The following is a 23528-nucleotide window of genomic DNA, read 5'->3' as shown; positions in this document are numbered from 1 at the left end:
GGTCTCACTGGTCTCAAACTGAGCTGGACCCTGTTGGTTGTGGGACTTCTAAGGGTTCAGGAGCACAGACACTGGCCCTTCTAGTTCCTTATTGCTTCCTGTAGGCTTCACTCCTCCACCGTGGGGTCTGGCTAGCCTCTGCTCTCTGGCCTCACCTCACCATCCCATTCACGTGGCTTACCATCTCTGGGTCCCCTTATTGCCCATGCCCTTCCTCACAGACAGCCTGCCACTAATTTAGACTTTGGCTCTCACAACCTACTTGATGATTTACTGTCTTGTACTATCTCTAAAGATTTCTGGAATTAATTTTGTTTCTTAAGCAAATGAAAAACAATTTTTAAAAATTAATTTTTTTGTGTGTGCATAGGTGTTTTTCTTTCATGCATGTGTGTGTATCACGTGCATGCCTGGTGCCTACAGAGGCCAGAAGAGGCATCAGATACCCTGGAACTGGAGTTACAGATGCTTGTAAGCCCCAGTGTAGGTGCTGGAAATCAAACCTGGGTCCTTTGGAAGAGCAGAAATGCTCTTAACCATGGAACCATCTCTCTAGCTACTGGGAAAAAATCCTGTGGAAGAGATAACATTTTATTTTTCTGTGTGAGATTTATCAGTAGTTTGGGCATGGAGTTCTCACACCAGCTTTGGGGAGCCAATTGCTAATCTTTCAGGATTTCATGACTTGACATTTGGGGGTTTGAGTCCAGCCTTCTTTTCTTTTTCTTTTAAAATTTTTTCGTTTTCTCTTATTTAGAAACAATCATTTTACATATCAACCCCCCCCCAGTTCCCTTTCCCTCCCACCCTCCCATGCCCCCCCTACCAGCTCCCCAAGGCCGGTGAGGCCTTCCATGGGGGATCATCAAAGTCTGTCACATAGTTTCAGGGAGCGCCTAGGCCTCCTTCATGTATCTGGGCTGAAATAATATCCATAGGGAATGGGCTCCTGAAGTCCATTGTGCTCTAGGGTTAAATACTGTTTTCACTGTTAGAGGTCCCATAGACTGCTCAGGCCTCCTAACTGGCACCCACATTCGGAGGGTTTGGATCAGTCCAATGCTGGTTCCCCAGCTTTACGACTGGGGTCCCTGTGCTCTCACTAGGTCAGGTCAACTGGTTCTGTAGGTTTCTCTAGTATGGTCTTGACTCCTTTGCTCATCCCTCCTCACTCTCTACAACTGGATTCCAGGAGTATGACTCAGTGCTTAACTGTGGGTGTCTGCTTCCATCAGCTACTGGATGAAGGCTCTAGGATGACATTTAAGGTAGTCATCAATCTCATTATAGGAGAAGGGCATCAAAGGTGGTCTCTCCACTACTGCCTAGATTCTTAGTTGGGGTCATCTTTGTGGATCTCTGAACATTTCCCTAGTGCCAGATTTCTCTTTAAACCTGTACTGGCTCCCTCTACTAAGGTGTCTCTTTTCTTGCTCTCCTCTATTCCTCCCCTGTCTCAGTCTTCCTGATTCCTGTTGTTCTGTCCCCCCTCCTCTTCTCCCCTTCTCTTTTTCTTTTAAATTTTTAACTCATTTTACATACCAACCACAGTTCCTCCCCTCCCCTCTTCCTGTTCCCACCCCCATCCATTCCTCAGAGAGGGTAAGACCTCCCATGGGACATCAGCTGAGCCTGGCATGTGGAGTTGAGTCAGGACAAGGTTGAGGTTGAGCAAGGCACCCCAATATAGGGATGGGCTCCAAAATGTCAGTTCATGCACCAGGTCCCACCGCCAGCCAGGGGCCCCACAGACAGAGCAAGTCACACAACTGTCACCCACATCCAGAGGAGGCCAGACATCTCAGCGGCATCTCTATGCAGAAGCAGGATAGTGGGAAGTCTCCATTTTGACACTTTTGTGGAGAATGGGTGGTTAAGCATTTATCACCAGATCTGAGCTCTGCACAGAAATGTGCATGGCCTTCACGTTCACCTCCTTCCTGACCCTGGTGCCTGGTTCTGAGATAAACTGAGGGCCAGTTCCTCAGCTCAGAGAGGGAGAGCAGACCACTGAATCAAATGTTGAGTGGCCACTGTTGCGAGGATAGGCACACCTCAGAACTCTTCAGGAAGAGGCCTGGCATGGAGATGGCCTCCTCATTGCTCCACCCCAGGGAGAGCTCTCTTCACCAGGTGCTCGCCCCTTCTCCTTTACACACATGGGTTAAGACCTGCCACACGACTCAGTGGGTGAAAGTGCCAACTGAGAGGACCTCTTCCCTTCCCTTCCTGTTTTTCAAAGTAATTTGCTTAACTTGATTTTATGTGCATTGATGTGAGGGTATCATATCAGATCCCCTGGAAATGGAGTTACAGACCATGTGGTTGCTGGGACTTGAACCTGGGTCCTCTGGAAGAATAGCCAAGTGCTCTTAACCACTGAGACATCTCTCTCTCTCTCTCTCTCTCTCTCTCTCTCTCTCTCTCTCTCTCTCCTCCCTCCCTCTCTCTCTCTCTCTCTCTCTCTCTCTCTCTCTCCCTCCCTCCCTCTCTCTCTCTCTCTCTCTCTCTCTCTCTCTCTCTCTCTCTCTCTCTCCTTCCTTCCTTCCCTTCCCGCCCTCCCTTTCTTAAATCAAAGGTAGTTAGCCCAACAAGGACTCATATTTAATGAGCCTTCCCTGTTCCCTTGGCATGGATTAGCCAGTCATGTAGGATTGTGAAGTTGAGCTTCACCAGTTGGGTGAGACGCAGTCACAACCCACGTCAGGGATAAAATACTGGAGCCGCGTTGGCCCCCGTGTGTAGCTAGCTGTGACACAGCTGCTTTGTTTGTGTGTTCCTTTGCATGGCACCAATGTTATTCCTAACACCAGCCAAGCCTGATGACCGAAAATAGAATCAGAACACATGTAAGAAAAAGCTGCATGAAGCTGTGAGCATTTGTAGTAAGAACTTCTGCTGAGAGATGGGAGGCAAAGACTGTGGAGTCGTCACCTTCGGGCCTTTGGAGTAGCTCATGGGTTACCAAGGAGCCTGAATTATGCAGGATGGCAGAAATAAGAGACACTCCACCTCAATAAGGCAGAAGGACAGAATTCCCCCAAATTGTCTTCTGGGATCCACACATAGGACATGCCATGTGTGTGCCTCCCCATAAACGAATGAATGAATGACTCAGTAAGTAAATAGATGGTTAGTGTGAGATGAGCCTGAGTCTGGATATGATGTCTCAATGTGACCAATATGCCTTTGTTTGAAAGAATGAGAAAACATCTGTCCATGATATGGTGTATGAGTGTTGAATCCTTCATTCAAGTTCACTTGAACTTTTGAGCCCGTGTCTGCTCTTTCGGGGCCTCCTGTTCTAACTGTGGGAGGGAGACTCTTGTAGGGGAAGAACTGAGCTTCTCCAGAGCCAGCTCCCTTAGCGGAATGTCTCAACTCTTGCTTCCTGAGAAACAGATTCTCTCTGTTTGTGGAAAACAAAGCTAATAGCATCTCGAATTCCTGTTTGTCCCTTAAGACCTTTGCTCATCCTCCCAATGGGTAGTGAGACCTCTTTCTGAATAGTTGTTCTACTCTCTCAGTCATGGGTCCAAGGAAACCACGACTTCCGGTTGCTCAAGAGCAAGCCGAGAGTCTTGTTTTTGCCACATCTGTATTTCACTGACTTCTTACATCCCATTTCACACACCGGGCTTGAAGAGCTCTGTCCCTCTGAACTGGACAGCCTTCTCATTTTTCTCTTTAGGCAGGTGTCCATTCCTCACAACGCCGTTTCTGGTTACGACTCCTGCAGAGTCTACACACAGTCCCTCACTCCACACAGTGAGTGGCGCTGGGCCCATCCAGTTCTTATGTAAATGTGTGACCTGGGGCTGGCAGTCTGGGGCCGGGAGGTACTCTAATCTCTGTCCAGCTGGCTCATGATCACTTTAGTTTACCCTATGTCCAAACTCCTCTGCTGACAAGTGGGGATGCCAGCCGTAGTATTAGCATTGAAGTGAAGCTGCAGGGAAAGAGTTAGGGCACCGACAGGTTGCTCTCCATCATCTAGATGACATCATTGGTAAGGCCAAATATACTCATGTGGTCTGTTTTACTTAAAAAACAAAACAAAGCAAAACCACGGGTAAGCATGAGAGGGAGCAGAATGTGTCAATAGAAAGTGGGGAGCCAGCTCTGCAGGATCACAGATGGAAACAAACAAACAAACAAACAAGCAAACAAGCAAACAAACAAACCCCTTAGGGCAGGCTCAGCTTCTGTAGCAAATGTTGCTGTCTACACAGATACCACAGTGTCTGTGTAGGTATGGACCACAGAGTTACATCTATGCTGGTGGTCTGTGATGGGTGTCCAATTCATGTAAGCATTCATGCATGTGGTGCATGAACAAACGTGTGCAGGAATGAATGTTATATGCATTTGTGTTTGTGTGCTTACATATGTGTAGATTTTTGTATCACCTTGGTTTTTTGCATGAACTTGATTTCTAGAGAGATGCAAACTATTTTTTACTATATCTTCTAGGATTAAGTTAGTATTGTTCTTCTTAAATAATTTTTTTAAATTTTGTTTATTTTTATTTCATGTGCATTGGTGTCTGTATGGGGTGTCAGATTCCCTGGAAGTAGAGTTACAGACAGTTGTGAGCTGTCATGTGGGTGCTGGGTATTACACCATGGGTCCTCTGGAAGAACAGCCAGTGCTCTTAACCACTGAGCCGTCTCCCCGGCCCCATGATTTTATTAAACATTCTATGGTTTACCTTTAGTAGACTGTTTGTAGTCCTGCTTCCCCTGAAACTCCTTATTTCCTCCCATCACTATAAGCAAAGACGAAGTACATCTAATACAGTGTCCTGGTGATTCTTAAACTATATCTTACGCACAGTATGACTAACTACTTCAAAGGAGGCTTTAGACCGTCTCCTCTCATTCAACAGAACAACCAATTAGCTTTTGTGCAAATCAAGGAAAGGAAAAAGATACAAGAAGCCCGAGTGGTTCAGACATTATCTGCATCCACGCCTTGCATCCAAAGCTGTGCCCGCGTCAGTTATGAGCAGGCACACCGCAGCTGGGTCTGGCGTATGCTCCGTTACTCCACTGCTTCAGAATGCAGCCTTAGGAGATCTGTGCAGACTATTTTCATCTGTTGTCTTATTGTGATTTGTTTCTTTTTGACTTTGGAGACGGAGTCTCATTTGCTCACGTTGGCTCTGTGTTCTTCGCAGTAGAAAATAACCGTGGGCTCCGGATTCCTCTGCCTCACATGCCCAAATGCAGAATTGCTGATTCGCACAACCACACATGGTCCTGGCTTTATCCTGAAGGCCTAACAGCGCCAGACACTTCAAAGGTGATTGTTGTGAAGAGTAGGGAAGGTAGGTTGGCAGGGCAAAGTGTTGGCCATGTGCATGCTAGCTTGATCGCCAAAGACACTAAGCGAACACACATTTCCCTGTGCGTGGCTCCCAGGAGAAGTCTGTGGAGTCTGTGAAGTCACTTTGCCTTTCTTCATTTAAGCAGTGACTGAGTTCAAAGCATGCCATGCCTCTTGTCATCCTCCCCCAGTCCCAAAGTGACAGCTGAACAAGTGACACCGCCTGTCAACCCCCTTTGTCCATCGCCATAGCCGTGATACCTTCTCCCCCAGACTCCTGGTTATCCCTGCACAACACTGCTAGGAAAAACCGTGTCATACATGATCAAGAGCTTTACTTCCTTTGCCACGGTCTCGAGAGAATAGAATTCCTCCTTCCTCATCGAGGGGGAGCCACACTTAGCGCTGTAGACGAGGGTCTGTAGCGCTGTAGACGAGGGTCTGTCACCTGCATTCAGTTCTTCCGTATCTCCTAATACTTACCCCTTTTTGTTCTCTTTTCTTCTTGTTACCCTGTACCCACATGTCCATGTGTTACTGGCTAATTCAGAATATGGTTTTTCATCTCTGGTGGTGGCTACATGCACAAAAACACGCTCAAAAGTGAAGGTATAGAATGTGATATGAAGTCTACAGCTTCCATCGCAAATGCCTGCTCTAACTGTATCCATGTTGACGGAGTTGTAAAGTTTTGCAGTCTGATTAATTATGGTGTGTGATTTTGTTCTCATTTGCAAATGTTTTGAAATAACAAAATTTAAAGTTAAAGAAAGGTTGGGGAATAAGTCAGTCAATTTTTGTAAGAGCACTGTGAGAGGAGACACAGGGTCATGGGTGACTTCTGGGACAAATTTGCAATTGGAATGCAGGAGGCTCAACTAGGTTTGTACATTTGTGCTTGCTAATTACCACAACCCTGCACCAGAGGTTCCCCAACAGCGCTTTGATCGCTGCTTGTTGAGCAGGTCATAGCCACCCACCTGTGAACCGCAGCGCCACACACGCTGGAGTAAGACGCATAGACGCCAGTGCCGTAAACATGGTATCTGGGGTCCTGGCACCCTGCTGGACATTTCACCATGAACTCAGGATTGATGATCTTTCCAGCTTTGATATCACAGTTGATCTGAGGCACAGCTGGGAACACAAAATGAGGTCAAAATTATCCCCTTGCGGTGTCAGTTTATGTGAGGTGACACTGTGAAGTCATAGGTATTCATTTACCTAATCTGTAAAAATCTGAATCTGAATCAACCCTGTGTCCATCCCTCCCTTATAACGAGGGTAAAGGCACAGCGAGGATGTTCCTCAGACCAAAGGAACGACAGCGTCTGTTGCATTCAATACACTAAAAGTAAAGGCTGACTCCTGTTCGTGTTTGGACACCAATGAACTAAAAAGAACTCGGAGAAGAGACGCCTCCAGCCATCAGAATCTGACCTGGAATCAATGGAAGGTGGAAACATTGGTTTAGCAGGTGCTCTGTGATTTTCCGAAGAAGAGAAAACTCCTGAAGGAGGCAGGAAAGGCATTCCAGGGAAGACAAGCAGGAGGAGTGTGGGTTATAGAGCCACAGATAACTGAGATAAGGTAGCGGGAGCAGCAAAGGGGAAGAGAGAAGAGACTAGGTGCGCCAGGCTCAGGGGGACCAAGCAGTTGTGTTCTGTGGAGATGGGGGAAGACACGGAAGGTCTTTGGACAGGGGACGTTATACTCAAAGTGACCTTTTTGTCTGGGTCCTAGAGGATTTCTTTGGTCTAGATGTTGGGTTGCTATAGGACTCATCTTTTGCCTCTAAAGTTGAAAAGTGTGGTATTCCCCCTTGAGCATCCAGGAGAGAGTATCCATTCTTGTCTCTTGCCCCTTCTTTGTCACAGCTGCAGGAAGGCCTTGAGGTTCGGGAAGCTTGCCTGAGGGTAAGGGGCAAAACAAGCTTTGCTGACTGTCTGAAAAGGAGTTGGATGCTTCATCTCTGCAAAGACTTTTTTCCTCAAAACAGAAATGCTCCCCCAACTCACAGCTTTGTAAACTGTGGCTTGCACAGTTCAAGGCCAGCCTGGTCTAGACAGTAAGATCTTTTCTCAAAAAAATCAAGAGAGGAAAAACATGAAGTTGGGTGGTGGTGGAGAAGGAATATGACAAGATTTTAATTTTATTAATGACTGACTGCACGCATGCGCATGTCTATGTACGTGTATATGTACACATGTTTTCACGTGTACACGAGGAGGTCAGGAGAGGTATTGGATCCCTGGCATGGTGGAGTTACAGGTGACTGTGAGCCAGTGTGGGTGCTGGGAACCAAATTCAGGTCCACAAGGTTGTTGTTTTGCTGCAGCTGTGGGCATGAAACCCTAACTAGAAAACCCACGTGGAGTTTATTGGGGAAAGGGAACAAGGGGGGGTTGGTGTTGGCTAACCGGGAACAGAGATGGAAGGGGAAGAGGAAGGGGTGGGGAACCAGAGATGGAAGGGGGCAAAGGAGGAGGAAGAAGGGGCCATCAGGCTGAGGCTCACTTAGAAGGGGAAGCTTGCAATGTGTACAAAGTCCTTAGGAAGCCAAGTAATGCCTGAGGTAGCCACACAACACAGGGCCCCTTGAGCTCAGTGTCTGCCTGAACTCAGGTGTGACGGGGGCGGGGTCAGCATGATACCCGAATCCTTACACACATGGTTAAGCAGCAAGAGCTCCAAATTGCCAAAGCGTCTCTCCAGGCTGCCGTGCTCCGTGTTTACATGAAGCACAGCTCTCAATATGGATGATCACAAAGTTCAAATGGTTGATCAACTCTGCAAAGCACTGGAAATTCTCTACATTAGCTGATATAAATAAGATATCATTCTTCAAATAAAAAAGAGCAAGCATGTCCATCTCATTAACCTGCAAACATGCTGTCATTACTAAGTGATAAAATTATATGAATACCAGAGAAGTGTTCTAAAATAATTTTATGATTACTGGCAAGTATTTAATTTTTTATTCATCTGTATACCCAGGTGGCATGAAAATTTCTGACCCAAAATGGGTTTTGAGTGGGAGTTTAAGAAGTTTGCCCTAAAGGTCTGTTGTGTTAGTGCTTGCATTTAATCCCAGCATTCAGGAGGCAGAGGCAGGCAGATCTTCATAACTAACTTTTCCTACATAGCAACTCCCAGGCCAGCGGAGGCTAGTTGAGTGAAACTGTCACAATAAAGAAAAACCCTGCTCCAGGTGACTGTAGGAGTGTGCTAGGGGCTGGGCCCTGTTTTTAGAAGAGATTCCAAACATGTTTCTAAACCATAAACCCAGTCCAGCATGGGCAGGCTCACATGGATGCTGGGAAACTAAGTGGGAGGGAGTCAGGACTGACAAAAAAGAAGGGTCATTGAGAGAAGAATTCGGAGGGGAGGGGTCCTTTGTCTCCACTGGCAGCACTGTTGTGAGCTGTGACACCCGAGGGAGGGCTGCGCTGGAAGAGTAAACTTGCTAGGGAGGTAAATTTGCCAAGAACTTTCTAGGAATGGATGCTACCCCGGTAGGAAGGGGCTGTCACGGGAAAGCGATGACCGGGCCTTGGGTGGAAGTATGCACACAAAACCGTTGTAAGGGCTTTCTGTCCTGGGTGGGGGGTGGGAATCATACCCTCCCAGTGCTAAGAGCCTATGATTACACTCAGATCCAGGATCTTTGCCAGGCCACCCACCCTCTGAGTTACCGAGATGCTCGCAGAGTTGTTAATGCCTTCCAGCTGTACCCAGAAGCGCACGCTCCTCCCCCTGCTTAACCCTCCCGTAACCGAATGCGAAGTTACATTTCATTCAGTTGGAGAGAGAACGGAAGTTGACCTCCCGCTCCCCCCCACCCCCAAACTTTGCCACTCAGGGCTAGGCCAACCTGGCCTCCTCCTGGGAGCCACTGTGGGGTTTGATCACAGGCTTAAGCAATTTGTGGTCTACATTAAGAACGGGAGCTCCGTGCTTAAAACAGCTCCATCCTCCCCACTGAAATTACTTCTTTTTAACCTTTTGTTCTTTTAAACTCTGATACCCAAGGCTGTGCTTACTATTTGGAGTCTTAAGAGTGCACTTTTTCTTTTTAAAGGCAGTTTGGGGACAGAAGATGCCCGTGCTGTCTTTTCTCCGATTAGCTAGTTACCTGGTCCTTGGATGTAACTGGAGCACCCAACTCCTATTTCCCCCACAGATTACTCCTAAATACATCTTCTCCCGATGGGAAGAAAACAGCAGACTTTCTGGTCTTAGTTATTTGAAATAAGAGATGGCAAACCCTGAGGATTGGGATTACATTTTGATGACACTTCAACACTCCGAGATTTTGGACCTTCTGGAAGGCTAGCCAAATCTTTTGGAATGGAATAAGTGAAGCCAAATCTGGAAACTTACTGAATGAATACTCAGGGTATTCACACAGTGCACGCTGTAGGATTTTCCATGATATCTGTGGCTAGAAAGACAAATGGAAACGCCCCGCGGGAATATTTTGCACGAAGCTAACCAATTGTTCCTTTTTTTCTTTGAGGAACATTTTTGTTGTTCTCTCTCTCTCTCTCTCTCTCTCTCTCTCTCTCTCTCTCTCTCTCTCTCTGTCTGTCTGTCTGTCTGTCTCCCTCCCTCCCCCCCACCTTCCTTAAAAAGCCTAGGGAATATTTCAAACGTGTTGTCTGTCCCCCGATTAGCAGGGTTGGGTGGCTGATACATTTTCTCCCAGGGGTGAAACACAAAGGGCAGATGCTCTCCCAGCTTTGGAGAAACAAGGGCAGACAGCAAAGGTCAAACCGTTGTTAAACTTACACAGAATTTAAGCCAGAGAAAGTGAAGTAATTAAATTTTGCAGAGTAATTTGCAAGATCATTGGAAAGGGTAGCAAGGGCCCAGCTAGCAAAAACAAGACATTTTGTATTTTTCTGATAGCAACTCTTTGAGATAGGAAAATAACTTTTAAAGAAATCTCTTCATGGTGTCCTCCCAGTTGCTAGTGAGGAGATCTGTTTTCTTGTAATGAATCTTATCTGCCTCTACTTGGCGACAGAAGAAGTGACTTTTCTCTCTAGTGGGTTTTACCATCACAGTACGCTGCTTCTGTTCATTTTTATACTTTCTTACTCTCAGCTCTGGGGTTTATCCACAAATACCTGAAATAGACTTTTGTTTGTTTGTTTGTTTTGTTTTTTTGAGACAGGATTTCTCTGTGTAGCTTTGGAGGATGTCCTGGAACTTGCTTTATAGACCAGGCTGTCCTGGAACTCACAGAGATCCGCCTGCTTCTGCCTCCCAAGTGCTGGGATTAAAGGTGTGCGCCACCACTGCCCGGCTGAAAACAGACTTCTTTAAAGGGGAAAATAATCGAGGCAGACCAGGCAGCATCCTGCTCGGGTGTGAGAAAGCATCAGACACCCAGGTGAAAACTGTCTGTGCCGTTATCCCAGGCACGCACTTACAAGTTCTAGAAAGATTTTTTCCCAAGAGCATTCAAAGAAAGCAAGACAAAAGCCTTTCCCATCTTGCTGGTGCGGGGGAAGTCATGGAGACACAGGGAAGAAGTCACCGAGATCCAGGGCAGCCCAAGAAGTTTCGCTAGCGTGTGGCCTGGCAGCTTGGGCCTGGCTGTATGCTCTGCTCTGTCTTGGCCTTCTCTCCAGCTCTAAGGCTACCTTGCTTCCTGTAGCCACCACCACATTCATACAGTAGTATCTATCTCAGTGGCAGCCAGGAATTCCTTCCCAGAGGCCCTAGGAATCAGCCAAACCAAGAGGGCCCAGCTGCCAGGTTCCCATGGGTCACCTGTCTTATCCCAGTCAGAGCAGAGCACCGATTGTCTGAGGCCGTATTTTAATGTATGGTCGCCGCCTTAAAGAGGAGGAAGCTACATATAGTGGTGCACACCTGTAATCCTAGCACTCAGGGGGCAGACAGAGGAAGATCACAAGTGAGAGCGACCAGCCTGGACTACACAGCAGAAACCCTGTCTCAAAAGCAAAGCAAAATAAAGCAAATATCTTTAGAGAGAGGGACAGCTGTGCATGGGCCTCCTGCCTGAGCTAATAATGGTGGGTTTTGGCAGGTGTGGTACCCAATATGCCAGGTATGTGGCCCGCCAAAACAGACTGCACATAGGTTCATTTTACTGTTCATCTTTTCCGTGATCCCAGAAAAACCACATGACTTCTGGAATAAGATTCCTTCCTAATTAGGGAAAGCCTTTGTAAGCTTGCTCCGTGGCTGCTAATGAGAAGGAATTACTACATGGAAGAGCTCAGCATGAGAAGTTTTAATATGAAGCTTCATTTTATTGGGCTATGATATCTAACTAGTTTAAAATTTGTACTTTAAAGAAAATTACAAAGAAAGCTATCAGTTTAGTGAAACGAGAAGAACGCCACTTTGAAGACAAGCGTGTCCTTCTTGGCCCTGACCCCCAGTGAATAGGTCATGTGCACTCTTTATTTGGGGGTGACTCTGAAAATTAGTCTTTTTAATTTTCTTGAACAGATCTTGACTATGCTGAGTTTGCTTAAAAATTCTCAGTAGCTTTTTGTTGCCTTCAAGAAGAGTTTAAAGACCATTTAGGCCTTTTTACAATCCCTTCAACAAGACCTCTGGGTTTGCCAATCCTGTATTTCACTTTCCGTGCCATCTTGAAACACGGAGCTTGGTTCACTGCGCATACCTGAATTCCATTCCCACCGCTCCATCTATTTAACCACTACTATGTTTTTCAGGGTCTTAGTTCCAGTTGGATCATCATTTATTTAGAATATAAACTTCAAGAGGGGAGGGGATTTTTTTTGTCTATTTTGTTCAGTGGAATATTGAATGAGTGAAGCAATTCATTTGAAAAATCTTGTTCTTTTTTTTTTTTTTACTTCTGATTCTGTGATTTCTCTTTATACCAACCCTGGTTCAAGTTTCATGTCTGGACTGCTAGCACAATTGCCTACTGTCCTGGCATTTTCTAGGCTAGTCCAACCCTTTGTCCTGATCTATTCTTCATGAACAGCATGGTGAGACTGGAAAAAACAATCAGCCTTTAATCATTCTCCTCTTCCTGCCCTCAGACTAGTGTCCAGCCTCTTGGTTGCAAGGGGTTGAAGGATTTGATCCCTGTGCTTCTACTTAATTTCTTACCACAGTTACAAGGATAGTGAGAAGGTTCCAGACAGCAAAGGTCTAGGATAGTGGAGAACCAGGGTTAAGAGTCTAATGTAGGAATAGAACCTGTAGTTGGAGAACATGACAAAGCCACTGAGCTAGAAGCAAACTGAATAAGGAGTAGATGTCAACAGAGACCAAAGTACATGGGAACACCACAAGTTCAAAGCCCTGCCATGATCGATGTGTCACCTGTGTCGCAGCTAGAACTCTTTCTAGGACTGCAGAATAATCTTTTCAGTGGAAAAATGTCTTGAAAAGCCCACAAACCATTGAGGACTCACGGGGAGGAGGTGTGCTGTTCTGACAGGGAAGAAGGATGCTGTGATGCTGTGGAGTGACGTGTGGTGTGGGCATCCCTAAGGGCAGAGCATGAGAAAGACAGGGGGCAGTAAGTATGAGGGGCTGGAAAATCTTCCTCCCTGAGGAGAAGCCCACTGTTGGCCCTTGAAAATCCATAGTAAGGGGTCAGAATATGACAGAATGTCAGTTGGAGGGGAGTTCCTTTTTGTAGGCACTGTGCCACAGGGAGAACAGGAAGGGAAGACCACAAAAACATAGGAATGGCTAGGCAGAGACAAGCTTTGGATTCTTCAGAAGCCAGTGGAAGAATTCCAGACTGTTTAAAAAATGGTTGCATCATTGATTTTGTCTAATGTCCGAGGAATAATAGAGACCCAGCTAATATCTGATGACATCACTCTAAACTTTGATTACAGCTGCTCACTGGTAGGTTTGAATCTGAACCCAACAAGTCTGAATCTAACTCCTCTCTTCACTCAATTGAGCTGAGATTTTATTGTGAGTGTGCAGCATTGGAGACACTTGGTCATAAAAGATTTGTCAAGAGGAATCTACATAAGTGGCACCTGGAGGAGACACAGACACATAATGGAAATCGTTAGAAAGAGAATTGAAATAAAAGGTATCTGTTTTGTTCGTTTGTTGATACAGAGTAAAACTGTGTCTCTTTGGCTGGCCCCAAATCACTGTGTAAACTAGGCTGGCCTAGAACTCATAGAGATCTTCCTGCCTCTGCCTCCCAAATGCTGAGATTAGAGGTGTGTGCCACCATGCCCAACATAAGGTACTTGTATTATTACATAAAGACATGCCTAAGCTCCAAGCTATTTAAAGAGGTTATAAGATCCAAATTCGAGAACACATCAGAAAAATCCACCATGACCAAGTAGGATTTATCCCAGAGATGCAGGGATGGTTCAACATATGAAAAATCCATCAATGTAATCCACCATATAAACAAAGTGAAAGAAAAAAAACCACAAGGTCATCTCACTAGATTCTGAAAAAGCCTTCAACAAAATTCAACACCCCTTCGTGGTAAAGGTCTTGGAGAGAATAGGGATACAAGGACCATACCTAAACATAATAAAGGCAATATACAGTAACCCAACATCCAACATCAAACTAAATGGAGAGAAACTCAAAGCAATCCCAATGAAATCAGGAACAAGACAAGGCTATCTCCTCTCTCCATATCTATTCAACATAGTACTTGAAGTTCTAGCTATAGCAATAAGACAACAAAAGGAGATCAAAGGGTTACAAACTGGAAAAGAAGTCAAACTGTCACTATTTGCTGATGATATGATAGGTTACATAAGTGACCCCCAAAATTCTGCCAGAGAATTCCTACAACTTATAAACCCCTTTAGTAATGTAGCAGGATTCAAGATTAACTGAAAAAAATCAGCATCCATCCTATATACAGATGACAAATGGGCTGAGAAGGAAATCAGAGAAACATTTCCCTTTACAATAGCCACAAATAACATAAAGTATCTTGGGGAAACTCGAAGCAAACAAATGAAACATCTGTATGACAAGATCTTCAAGTTTTTAAAGAAAGAAATTAAAGAAGATATCAGAAAATAGAAAGATCTCCCATGATCTTAGATAGGTAGGATCAGTATAGTTAAATGGCAATCCTACCAAAAGGAATCTACAGATCCAATGCAATTTTCATCAAAATCCCAGCACAATTCTTCACAGACCTTGAAAGAGCAATGCTCAACTTCATCTGGAAAAACAAAGAACCCAGGGTAGCTAAAACAATCCTTTACAATAAAGGATCATCTGGGGGCATCACCATCCCTGACTTCAAGCTCTACTATAGAACGATAGTAACGAAAAAAACTTGGTATTGGCATAAAAACAGACAGGTGGACCAATGGAATCGAATCAAAGACCCAGATATCAACCCACACACCTCTGAGCATCTAATTTTTGACAAAGAAGCAAAAAATATAAAATGGAAAAAGAAAACATATTCAACAAATGGTGCTGGTATAACTGGCTGTCAATATGTAGAAGAATGCAATTAGATCCATGCCTATCTCCATGCACAAAACTCAAGTCCAAATGGATCAAAGACCTCAATATAAATCCATCCTTACTGAACCTCATAGACGAGAAAGTGGGAAATACATTTGAACACATAGGCACAGGAGACCACTTCCTAAATAGAACACCAGTAGCACAGACTCTGAGAGCAACAATTAATAATTGGGACCTCCTGAAACTGGGAAGTTTCTGTAAAGCAAAGAACATGGTCAACAAGACAATATGGCTCCCTACAGAATGGGAAAAGATTCACCAACCCCACATCTGACAGAGGGTTGGTCTCCAAAATCTACAAAGAACTCAAGAAACTAGAAATCAAACTACCAAATAATCCATTTAAAAAATGGGGTAAAGATCTAAACAGAGAATTCTGAAAAGAACAATTTCAAATGGCAGAAAGACACCTAAGGAAATGCTCAACATCCTTAGTCATCAGGGAAATGCAAATCAAAACCACTCTGAGGTTCCATCTTATGCCTATCAGAATGGCTAAAATAAAAAACACCAATGATAGCTTATGTGGAGTAAGGGTACCACTCCTCCATTTCTGGTGGGAGTGCAAACTTGTACAGTCACTTTGGAAGTCAGCGTGGCTGTTTCTCAGAAAACTGGAACTGCTGCAAGACCCAGCTATACCACTACTCTTAGGCATATACCCAAAGGATGCTCAATCATACCACAAGGACATTTGTGCAGCATAGCAATCTGTACTGGCACCAGGAGTCTCAGAAATGAGCAAATACTGAAGATTAATTACAAAGTCATTGTATGTAAACCCACCTAAGGAGCTACATGCCTCTTCTACCAAATCTTCCATCAGAGGAGCATAACCAAGTCCCAGAACAATGAGTTTTTCATGCTCAAAGCAGTGTGTCTGGAAAGCATCCGTCCTCTCAAGGTTAATTGCTAAAGTTTTCCACACCTCATGGACAAGGTTTTAGGGCTAACTAACTTATAAATTAAAGTCTGTACATTTCACCCCAAGTTAAGCCCATTGCAACAGACTCCAGTGCAATGGAACTATTTCAGAATGAGGTTTTGCACGAGAACATCTTCTTCCTTTTGCCTATTGATGTCTCCACTGTGTAGGTTTCCTGCTCAGAAACCCCTCAGGAGTATCTATCCTTCAGCCACAAAGAAGAAAAGACAACTTCCGGGAGCAGCCCCTGCCTGATGGGCCCTCACCCACCTTCTCCTTGTACCTCCTAAGCCAACACCTGTAGCCTGCCCTGCCATTCCACTGTCTCCTGACCTCAGCCCACGCTTCTTCCCCATGAAATCAGCTTCATGGAGCTAGACAGCTCCCCGACCTACCCCTGCCTGTAAAGTTCTTGTTTTCCATGACTTGCTTTAAATCGCCTTTTGTGAAACCACTGTGAATCCTATCGTAGACTCTTTGTTGTTTTAATGTAGCCTTTACCACATTTTCATTTTATGGTGATTTTTGTTGTTCATTTGTCTGTGTATCCATCTAACAATTACATAGTGAGCACTAACTATATATTCTTGGTACTCTGAGCATTTTGGGGATGATGGACTATGTTAAAATGCTCAAAATAATATGTGGTAAGATTCCAAGGGCGGATGACATGTGCAGGAGACATCTAACCTAGTTAGAAGTATGTGCTGGAGAAAGACATTGGGGCCAGGAAAGCCTTTTCTCACACGTTTTGAGGGCAAGAAGGAATATTTTCCATTTTGTCTAGTATAAGATTGGATGCTTGTTGAAGTCCAAGCATTTTAAATAGACAGCATTTTAAATAGATCCGCTGTGTCTTGTCAATCATAGTGGCTCTCACATGGGCAATGCTGACTATCTTGACACTTCTCCCCTTAAGCTAACCATTTCTGGAGTTCTGCTGGGGCTCCTCCATGTGTGGAAATGTCTACTGATGAGATTTTGCAACTTAAAAGCTATTCTGCCTCCAGCACAGACTCTCTGCCAAGTAGAGATTGTTCTAGAACCTTTGGTGGCCATAGTTTATGTGGAAACATAAGATTGGTTTGTCATAGTATGGGCTGAAATGCCTATGAGTTGAAAAGTAGGCTTGTTTCAGTTGCATAGCCTACACATAAATGAAGTTAGTGCCACAATCCACAACCGTTCTGCCATTATGCGTAGTCTTTGACAATCAAGAAAAATGGAGCTGCATTTGGGCAATTTGTTAGAAATTGCTTGAGCAAGCTTATGCTGACTGAGCCTACCACAAAGGTGCCTCTGGGTAGGGTTAGATTTATAGCTTCAAAATATACCAAGAAAATGAGAGCTTGGAAAAAAGTCACCTCTAAGAATAAAGTGTTAAAACTCCCATTACTACAGCAAGATAAACTTTACCTTGGACTGAATACAGAAAGTTAATTTATTAAGTCACCAACCTGCTAATTCTCTCTATATATAATTTTTCCTTTCTAGTACTCTAAGATAGTGACCAAGCAACCTCTGGAGTTCAAGGTTGCAGCACAGGGGACAGACCCAAAGACAACCCTCCCTCTGTGCTTTGGGAATCACTCTCTCTGAATCCCTCTTGCTTGGAGGAATCGGCTTCTTTCTGCTCCAAGATGATGAAGAGGGGGAAAAAAAAAAGAAAACAAAAAGCAATGCTCCCAGGCTGGGTGCTTAGGAATGGGTCAGTAGATTCCCATGGGAGTAATGTTCCTATTTTCTAGCAGCTTTTGGGGGAACACTGACTCAGAGCAGCGCTCAGTGTGCTGTCTCCTAGGGAGAAGCCTTAAGCACAAGGCTTCCTCATCTCTGCCAAGATCTGCCGTTCAGGAAACAATAGAGCTGCCTACCTGCCTTGAAAACAGACTCGGACTCTAAACCACTTGTGCAATCTCCCTGAATCTTCAAACTATACCCAAATATTATAGGGTGTAGCAGTGGGGTGGTGTGGGATGGGGAAGCCATTGTAAATATGGAAATTGAATTCCCAGTCCTCTCTCTACCTCCATGACTGCCAGTTTGGAGTCAGATTTGATTTGATTTAGAAAATCAAGTAATAAGCCAAACACACTCAGTGGGAATATATATATATATATATATATATATATATATATATTCCCATATATATATATATGCCAAATGCAGCCATTCACACGAAAGCAAAGCATTGGCTTGGAGCGGATGGTCCCTATGTGCCTGAGGAGGGTCTGTGGGATAGCTGTTGCTTCCTCCATCTCTGCTTTTCTCACTGCAGAGCCTTTGTGTCACATCATCTTCTACGCATGCTTAGTAGTGTGTTCTAAATGCAAAGGATTCCCGGAGAAGCTCAGTCAGATCCTTAAGGGTAACTGGAGACTGTGGGCCACCTGAAGATGTGGAAAGAAGGTAAAGGGGATGAGAAGAGAAAGAAACGGAAAATCAGGGGTGGCAGGGAAGAGAGAGGAGCTACCTACCAAAGATGGTGTCCGCCCTACGAGTAGGCAGAACGGAAACTCTGGTGTGCCAGCATCCTCAGGCCAAACCAAAGGAAGCAACGCAGGCTCCCCTCCTTCCCTTCCTCGCCTGCATCTCTCCCGCTTTACTCCTGCTTTACTTTGCTTCCCACTTGGCCAGCTCTCACTCCCTCGCTCCCCCGTCTCTCCTACCTACCCTAAGGAACTCGTCCTTCCACTGTGCCTTACTCACTCTAGCTGGAGTTGAGCAGCTGACACTGACGACCAGTGGCAGTCCTTTAGCATTCCAGTCTCAGGGGCCTAGGATAGCATTTGATGTGCTGGAAGGATCTGAACACTGTCAGATGAGCAACGCTAACAAATTGTCTCCCCGTTGTTATTTCAACTCTGTGGGTTGTGAAGGCCTTTGATCTTAAGAAGAAAGAGTCCGAACATGAAAGTTTCCCAAAGCGAGGAGGGTAGAGGGAACTATGGAGGATCTGTCTAGATGGTCTCACATCATGTCTACCGGCAGCATCGGCCTTGTTTCAGCTTTTCATCCATGGACTCTCAACGTTATGAAGCCTCAGAATCCCCTTGCTCATCAGACCACAGATGGCTGGAGCTCTCCAGTAGGATCTGCTTCAGTAGCACTAGGGTTGGTAGGACGAAAGGGTTCAGCTGACGCTGATATTGCTGGTCTGGGAACTTTGAGGATCTCATCTGCTCTCCCACTGGGCCCTACATGGTTTGTTCAAAGCCCTGCTTCTATTGCTTGGCATTAAAAAACCCAAGAAGCTCCTATAAGATCGAATCTGAGCTCTCAACTGTAAATTTAAGATGGTCAAGATTTCTTTGTTTAGTGACAAGGAAGGTGGCCTCTGCCTCCCTTCTCTTTGAGAGTATGTCTTCTTGACTGTATTATAGGTCAGTAAAACTGGTCTTTGTAGGTCGACTCTTGCCAAGGGGAAAGGCTAACCTTCTGAATTCATGGTTCAAGGCCTCCTTAGGTACTGGGACCCATCAATACCTCTAGACGAGCTCTCCATAGAAGTACACAGAAGACCAGCACGGTTGCATGTATTAACCGCTCCAAGATGTGTGAGAGTATGGAACTGTCTTCTACTCTGCCATCTGCATCCTTGTAAATTCTGCCCAGGCTTCATAGACACATCCATGTGCTCACTAGTCAGCTGTGTTCTGCCTTCTCTTAATATTTGGTATTAGATGTTGTTAGAGTGGTTGGCAGGGCTGTTTCATCTTCCTAATGCAAACTCGCTCACTCTTGTCCCCTCTGAATCAACACTGCCCTGGTAAGGTCAGACCCCAACCAGCTTAGATGGATGAAATTGGAAACAGGCAGAGCTATTGGCTGTTTGATTTGGTTCTTGGAACATTCCCATCTGGGGACCAGTCCTGGGGAACGCACACTGTGCTTCCTACTTCAGTTTCTGTGAGTTACCCCAGGTCCCGTCCAAATCCTCTTTTCTACTTAAACAAATTGAGCTTGGATTTCTGCTAATTGCAAACAAAACAGCCTGTGCTGAGATGCTCCCCATTGCCTCCCATTGCCTCATGATGAAGTCCAGATTCCCACACAGTAGTGAAGCCCTCCACCGAATGGTGCAGCTGGCTCTCCACCATTCACCTCAACACCTTCAACTCATTCCGCATGTTTCAGCCAAACTTTGACATTTCCTCAATTGAAACTTTTACATTTCCCCAGAGCTGGGGTTGTAGGGATGCCTTGCTCCACTGTCATGCCAGGCCCCAACTCTTTATCTATCTATCTATCTATCTATCTATCTATCTATCTATCTATCTATCTATCATGGTTTTTCGACACAGGGTTTCTCTGTGTAACAATTCTGGCTGTCCTGGAACTTGTTTTGTAGACCAGGCTGGCTTCAAACTCCCTGAGATCTGTCTGCCTTTGCCTCCCAAGTGCTATGACTAAAGGCATGTGCCACCATCGCCTGGCCAGCTTTCCAAGCTTTTTCAAATCTTCAGGCCTTGAGCATTGTCCCAATCCTCACCCGACTGCAATGCCACGCATGGCCTCTTCTGGGTCATCAGAGTAGGCACACCATCCCTTCACATTGTTCCCTCATAGTCTCACAGGAGTTACTCCTTCACCTGCCATACACTTGAGAATCGCTTATCTTCCTGACTTGTTTGTGAGCTCTGTGAAGGCAAAAGTGTGTCCTGATTCCAGTGGGATCTGGGTGTCTAACACCAGGTGTGGTGCTTCACTGGCCTCTAGGAAATTCCTGCTGAATGCATGGATACTGTGTCTTCCCTGCCATAAGTGACGTAGCCCAGCTGCAGACAACAGTTGGAAAAATGAAAACGACTCTGGCCTCAAGCTAGAGACTACAATTTGCAAATACTCCTGAGGTAAAGAATCAGATATGTCCCTGGCTTGGGACTATTCTATTACACTCATTGCATCTTTTCCCTCCCTTATTTAATGATTGTGCTAGAGTTTCTAATTAGAGAAAAGACTTCAGGCATTTATTGATTCAAATGTGCTGCCTCACAAGGGAGATTTGGAGAACAAAACTAGAATTTAGCATATCAGAAATTCAATCCATCTGAGATCTCTCCAAGGGGTTTGCCCTTGGGTTACTTAACACAGACTTTCATAGTCACTGAGAACTGTTGTCATGGCAATCATGGAACCTTTCATGATTTTTGCATCAGAGTTAATGAAGATACTGGAAATAGCCCAAAGGAATCCATACTTGGGTGTGCATTTGTCTCCATACTAACCCAGTGCTTGTTTTGAACACACATCTGCCCCAGTGGTATTCGTCTTGGCTCTTGGCCCTGACAGGGACAAATAAACAACTGATTCTTTTTTAGTATTTCAACCTAACAGTCTATGGATGGTTGCCTTTTTGGTCTCATTTCAGCAGGAAATCCCACATGGCAACTTTAAAGAAAACAAAGAAAAAAGGTGGTTGTGTGAAGCAAATTTCTTTTATTTCAAATTATACATGTTGCTGATTTCAACACACTTAAATTTAATGCCTGTAAAGAAAGTCTTTGTTGTGGAAAGCACAGAGCATTGACTTTGTCTAAAGCCTTCACTTTATAGCGTCTCCTATGAACCTCCATCAGGCCTTCAGCTCTGGGTCCAGAAATCCCAATGCGCTCACAGTACACTATTTCCCATCTGTGTCCGGTTCTGCTAGCCAGTTCCCATCATACTCCATCCTTCTCCCCAGTGAGAGAATCCCTTACTTTCAGTGAAGCATGTGGATGCTGGCAATCAAGACATTTCCCTCCATTTGTTACTGACCCAAATGGCACTTAAGTAGAGGCGTTATGTTATTGCTATTATTATAATTTATTGTGAACTAGAATGTGCCCTTTTCATTCTTGTTGATTGGAAAGAATGGAGATGAGGCGGCCATTTTGGACAGTTAGGAGCCATGTCAAGAATTCAGTTCAAAAGTCCATTAAATTACAGCTTGATTTTGTTCAAGGGAGAGAGACTTTGGTCTCATGTAAGTGGTGATTATTTTGTACTTTTTGTTGTTGTTAACTGATCTCAACCAAAAATGAAACTTATTTTTCCTTTCCATTATTTGAGTGTGATATCTGCCAGGAGTTTCTGTGATTTACATCCTGAACCCAGGGCTTCAGTTGGAGCGGGAAATGTCCCAAAGCTGCCGCACGTGCAGTCTGTTGAGTTCTTCCAGGTACAGTCAGAATCCCGATTTTCAACACAGCAAAGACTTTCAGGAGGAGGCAATGGGAAGCAAGGTTGGGGTTTGTTAAGAAGGCAGTGCACACCCTAGAGGAGGGTAAGATTCCTCAAGATAGAGCCCCACTTTCGTTCCTTAAAAGTAGTTATTTGTAGTTATGGTCCTCTGCCTTTTGATGTTAGATTGTTTAAAATATGTAATTTACAAGCTCAAAGATTAAGCAACGCCTGAAAATTAAGTTTTAAAACCGTGAATTTGTTTTCTATTTCTCTTCAAGAATTTCCTTTTATGAATGAAATTGTATGATTGTATGTTTTTGGGGTGGGTGGGGTGCACATGATTTAGGTTTATGGATGAGAGAAGAATGCTTATTATAGGATTAAATTTAAAGGTCCTGGAGGTCCATTAGCTGTTTAAATGGTTATTTGAAATATTTTTTTGGAATAAGGAGAATTGTCCCTCTGTAAGCAATCCACCTCCTACTCTACCCACCAGTGAAGAAGGTTTATTTTGGTTTACAGTTTAGAGTGTACAGTCCATAATAGTAGGGAAAGGTAAGAGTGTGGAGTGGCTGGTTACATTGTGTCTGTAGTCAGGAAGCAGAGAACAGGTAGGCTGTGGTGCCAGACTATCTTTATCTGTATCTGTCTATACCCCTACCTATCTATCCGTCCTTCTGTCTGTCCGTCCATCCATCCATCCATCCATCCATCCATCCATCCATCTATCTATCTGTCTGTCTGTCTCAAAACCCTCAAGTTTCCCCACAAGTGACTCACTTCTCCTGAAAGGACCTTTCTCCTAAAGATTCCAGAACCTTCCAAAATAGCACAACACTGAGTACAAAATGCTCAAACATGCCAGACTATGGGAGATATTTCACATTAAAACCAATATATTCAGCACCTTGACCCCACACAGTCATGGCCATCTCATAACACAAACTATATTTATTCCAAATTTGAAAGTTCTTACAGCCTTTAATAATTCCAATGCTGCCCAACAGCCCAGTTACTTCCAAGACCCAAGGTCATCTCTAAACTGTGAGCCATTGTAAAATCAAAATCAAATAATATGCTTTTAACATACAATGGCTCAGAGTAAGCATTTTCATCCCAAAAGGGAGGAATGGAGGAGGCGAGGCTAAGGATGACTGAACTGAACTCTGCAACTCCACGTCGGGTCTCTGGGACCAGTGACAGAATCATCTGAGTTGCAAATAGCTTAGGTAGCCTCTCTCCTCCAGTAATGCTTCCTGCTGCACATGCTGCATCCCTTTGGGCCAACACTACCTCACACTTGCAGCTTTCCTTGGCAAGCAGATGTTCCGTGGTCTCGGGATCCCCAACATCCTGGGGTGTTCGCTGCACCTCGGGCATCTCATGCCAATGTCATGCTATGCTTTTCAGGGCTGCCCTGTAGGGCCTCCAAGCCAGCCACACATTGCCTGGCTCCGGGAACTTCCTTGGTACAGCCTTCCTATTGCCACCACCCTTACAGTGCCACCCATTTTTTTACTGCCAGCTTGAGATGCCATCCAGCCATCTCTCCCACGACTGTGTGTCCTCTGTGTGCCTTGGTGGTTCAATTTGAGAAACC

General features: G+C 44.8%; 1 protein-coding gene across 1 annotated transcript in view; it reads right to left on the bottom strand.

Annotated features, from left to right (window-relative positions):
• Vit (vitrin) overlaps nucleotides 1–23528 on the bottom strand; it is a 117908-nt gene that overhangs the window by 55322 nt on the left and 39058 nt on the right. The window contains exon 4 of the mRNA XM_040730844.1: nucleotides 6309–6465. Within this exon, the coding sequence (XP_040586778.1) occupies nucleotides 6309–6465 (157 nt within the window). The remainder of the gene's footprint in view (nucleotides 1–6308; nucleotides 6466–23528) is intronic.

This window comes from Mesocricetus auratus, unplaced genomic scaffold (assembly GCF_017639785.1).
Source record: "Mesocricetus auratus isolate SY011 unplaced genomic scaffold, BCM_Maur_2.0 Super-Scaffold_100024, whole genome shotgun sequence".
NCBI classification, from domain to species: domain Eukaryota; kingdom Metazoa; phylum Chordata; class Mammalia; order Rodentia; family Cricetidae; genus Mesocricetus; species Mesocricetus auratus.
This window is presented reverse-complemented; position numbering and strand designations above follow the sequence as displayed.